The sequence below is a fragment of the Octopus bimaculoides genome, chromosome 1 (genome assembly GCF_001194135.2).
Source record: "Octopus bimaculoides isolate UCB-OBI-ISO-001 chromosome 1, ASM119413v2, whole genome shotgun sequence".
Lineage (NCBI taxonomy): Eukaryota > Metazoa > Mollusca > Cephalopoda > Octopoda > Octopodidae > Octopus > Octopus bimaculoides.
Genome location: NC_068981.1, coordinates 78,959,986 through 78,963,166, shown reverse-complemented (window position 1 = coordinate 78,963,166; position 3,181 = coordinate 78,959,986). Strand labels below are relative to the sequence as shown.

General features: G+C 34.2%; 1 protein-coding gene across 1 annotated transcript; it reads left to right on the top strand.

Annotated features, from left to right (window-relative positions):
• Window positions 1-893: 893 nt before the first annotated feature.
• On the top strand, window positions 894-1,280 carry LOC106867765 (piggyBac transposable element-derived protein 4-like). The gene has a single exon (XM_014912744.1). The coding sequence runs from the start codon at window positions 894-896 to the stop codon at window positions 1,278-1,280; it is 387 nt and encodes a 128-aa protein (XP_014768230.1).
• Window positions 1,281-3,181: the final 1,901 nt, after the last annotated feature.

Genomic DNA, 3,181 nt, shown 5'->3' with positions numbered 1-3,181 from the left:
CTACAATTACAGGATTTACCAGAACCACCCACATCCCTATTACTAATACTAACATTACTTATCTGGCTTCCAGAATTCTTGTCTTCAGATATATTTTTACAGAGGGTTAACCCTTTAGTGTTCAAACTGGTCAAAATTAATTCCCCTTTATTTGTTCAAGCCAGCCATATTTGGCCGTATCTGACTGCTCTACAAAATTGCTAAAAAAATAAACAAATCACATTATTGAATTCTCGTAGCTTTGAGATAATGCGAGATGAAGCCTTTCCTGCCTTTATTCAAGTATAAATACTGTGAAATTGTTTAGACCACATGGTTTTTTTCAACATTTGAAGAGAAGTAAGTACCTTAGTTGTTAAAGAAATGGTGTCAGCAAGTAGTGATTCTGACTTTGAAGGTATTATTCTTGTCGATATAGAAAATATAAATGAAAACAAGAGTATTTTGTCTCCAGATGAATCTGATATCGATATTAGTGATTATTCATCGGATGAGGAAGATTTTGAGAACAAAAGTGATGAAAATGAAAGTGATGAAAATGATATCGTAAATATGGCAACATGGTCAAAGATTACAACACCAATCACTATTCCTGATTTCACAGAAAACACTGGTCCACAACACAATTTACCACCTGATGCTCAACCATTGGACTATCTATTTTTATTTTTACCAAAAAGTTTTTTTGAAAATGTTGCGGAGGAAACAAACAAATATGCACAATCTTTATCTTCTAGTCATGGAAGAGATGATTCACTATGGAGCCAACTTATACTGCAGAAATGAGAGCATTTTTCACAATTAATATTATATTTGGTGTTAAACAGCTTCCTTGACTGTAGAACAACTAGAGTCCTGATATAAGGTATGGTGATCCATATATCTCAAGTATAATGTCAAAGATGAGGTATTCAAAAATATCTCAGTATTTGCATTTAACTGATTCTGCTAATGCCCCCAACAAAAACGATCCAAACTACGATCCCCTGTACAAAGTAAGTCCTGTAATTGATTTACTTGTTAATAATTATAAAATTGTGTATCTACCTGGGAAAAATCTCAGTGTAGATGAAGCCATGATAGGTTATAAGGGTAGAGTACATTTTCGACAGTACATGCTTGCCAAACTTACTAAATGGGGGATCAAGGTATGGGAAGTTTGTGAATCAGCGACTGGATATTGTGTAAACTTCGATGTTTACACAGGTAGAAAATATAATGGAAACAGACCATATGATGTTGTATGGTCTCTTACTGAACCATTTCACCATCAGCACTGACACCTCTATTTTGCCTAGTTTTTTTTCTTCAGTGGCTTTGGCAGAAAATCTTGCCCTTGTAAGTACTTACATGTGCAGTACTGTTATGAGAAACCGTAAAGGTTTACCCTGTCAAATGAAAACAAAATTTAAAAAAAGAGGGGACATTTTACAAATGCAAAAAGAAAATTTTTTAGTTACTGCTTTCAAAGACAAAAGACATTTTATTTCTGTCTTCTAATGAACAACCTGGTGTTGGCGCTGAGGGAAAACCCCTACTGAATATTTGTTATAACAAATATATGGATGGGATTGATAAATCCGACCAATATTGGGCATATTACCCAGTTGGTCGACCTGGGAAGAAATGGTAGAGGTACGTTTTGTGGTTTTTAGTTAATTTAACTATAGTAAATTCATATATTGTATATGTAAAAAGCCACAAGGTACCTCCACCACCAAAGGACTACGACCACTTGAAATTTCAGGTTGACATCACATCTCAGTTACATGAGGGCTTTTCTTCTAGAAAGCACAGAACTGGGAGAAAAGCAAAATTAACTGAGGTGGATGTCAACAGAGAAAATATTGACTTTCATAAAGTCAAAAAGATAAAAGGAAGGAAAAAAGTTTGCAGACTCTGTTCGCTGCAAAAAAGAAAACTGAAAAAAAGAAAAACTGCAAAAGGGTATCAAATTGAGACTTCATATATGTGTTCCTTTTGCAAAGTGCCCTTGTGCTTTAGACAGTTTCATGAGAGAAATATGTCATAACGATATTATTTTGTATATTCCTTTTCATTTTATTACAAATATAATGTGAAAGTGAGAAATACATATTAATTTTCAGTATGTTAAACACCTGTATTCACCCTTGTCTCACCTGTTAATGAGATTTTTTTATTAGATGCATTCTGTTACATAAATGAATTCATTAAATTGTATAAGAATATAATGGGATATTGACTAGTAAAAGAGTTTTGTACTTTATTTTCAATGAAAACGTTTGAATGCAATATAGAAAAAGAATAAAATCTTGTACCAATTACACCTGCATTTTAATTAATTCAAATTAATGTACCTCATCTTGAAAAATGTAAAATTGTTGGCGGTTGACATCTGGGATAATTTTAGTAACAAATCAAACAGGTAAGATGTATTAAGAATATGAATTTTAGTGTTTATTCATAATGTTATTGTTTTTACTCCTGTTAATTAAATTTACCTGCCCATAAAAGTCAAATTTAGTCAGAAAGATCAGCTAAAATTATGTAACTATAAACCACTGGCCTATAAGCACCCATTTACAAAATTTCAAATCTGTATATAGAAAATTAACAAAGTTACAAGCAAATATTGTGGATACCCCACTTGAACCTGAATAAATCAAAATTAATATGAACAGATAAGCATTACATTTGATAAATTAATCTGAGAACTAAAGGGTTAATAGAGCTTACCTGCCCAATACCAGGGTTTCTAACAGAGGAATACTTCCAGTGCACTTACCCATTTAATTTGCTTCTAGGAATGTTAACTGGGAAGACAGCTTTCATGTGCAGCAGATGCACAAGGGCAATAAACACTGCAGATGCCCAGGAAACTGATTCCATCATATGCCAGGTGGAGAAACTAGAAATAGTTGATAGCTTCCGCTACCTAGGTGACCAAGTCTGTAGTGGGGGGGGGGGTGCTCAGAGAGCATTGCCACTAGAATAAGAATAGCCTGGGTAAAGTTCAGAAAGCTTCTACTTCTACTGGTGACAAAGGGCCTCTTGCTCAGAGTGAAAGGTAGATTGTATGATGCAAGTGTGCAAACTGCTATGCTTCACGGCAGTGAAACATGGGCTGTGACTGCTGAAGACATGCATAAGCTCGAAAGAAATGAAGCTAGTATGCTTTGCTGGATGTGTAATGTCAGTG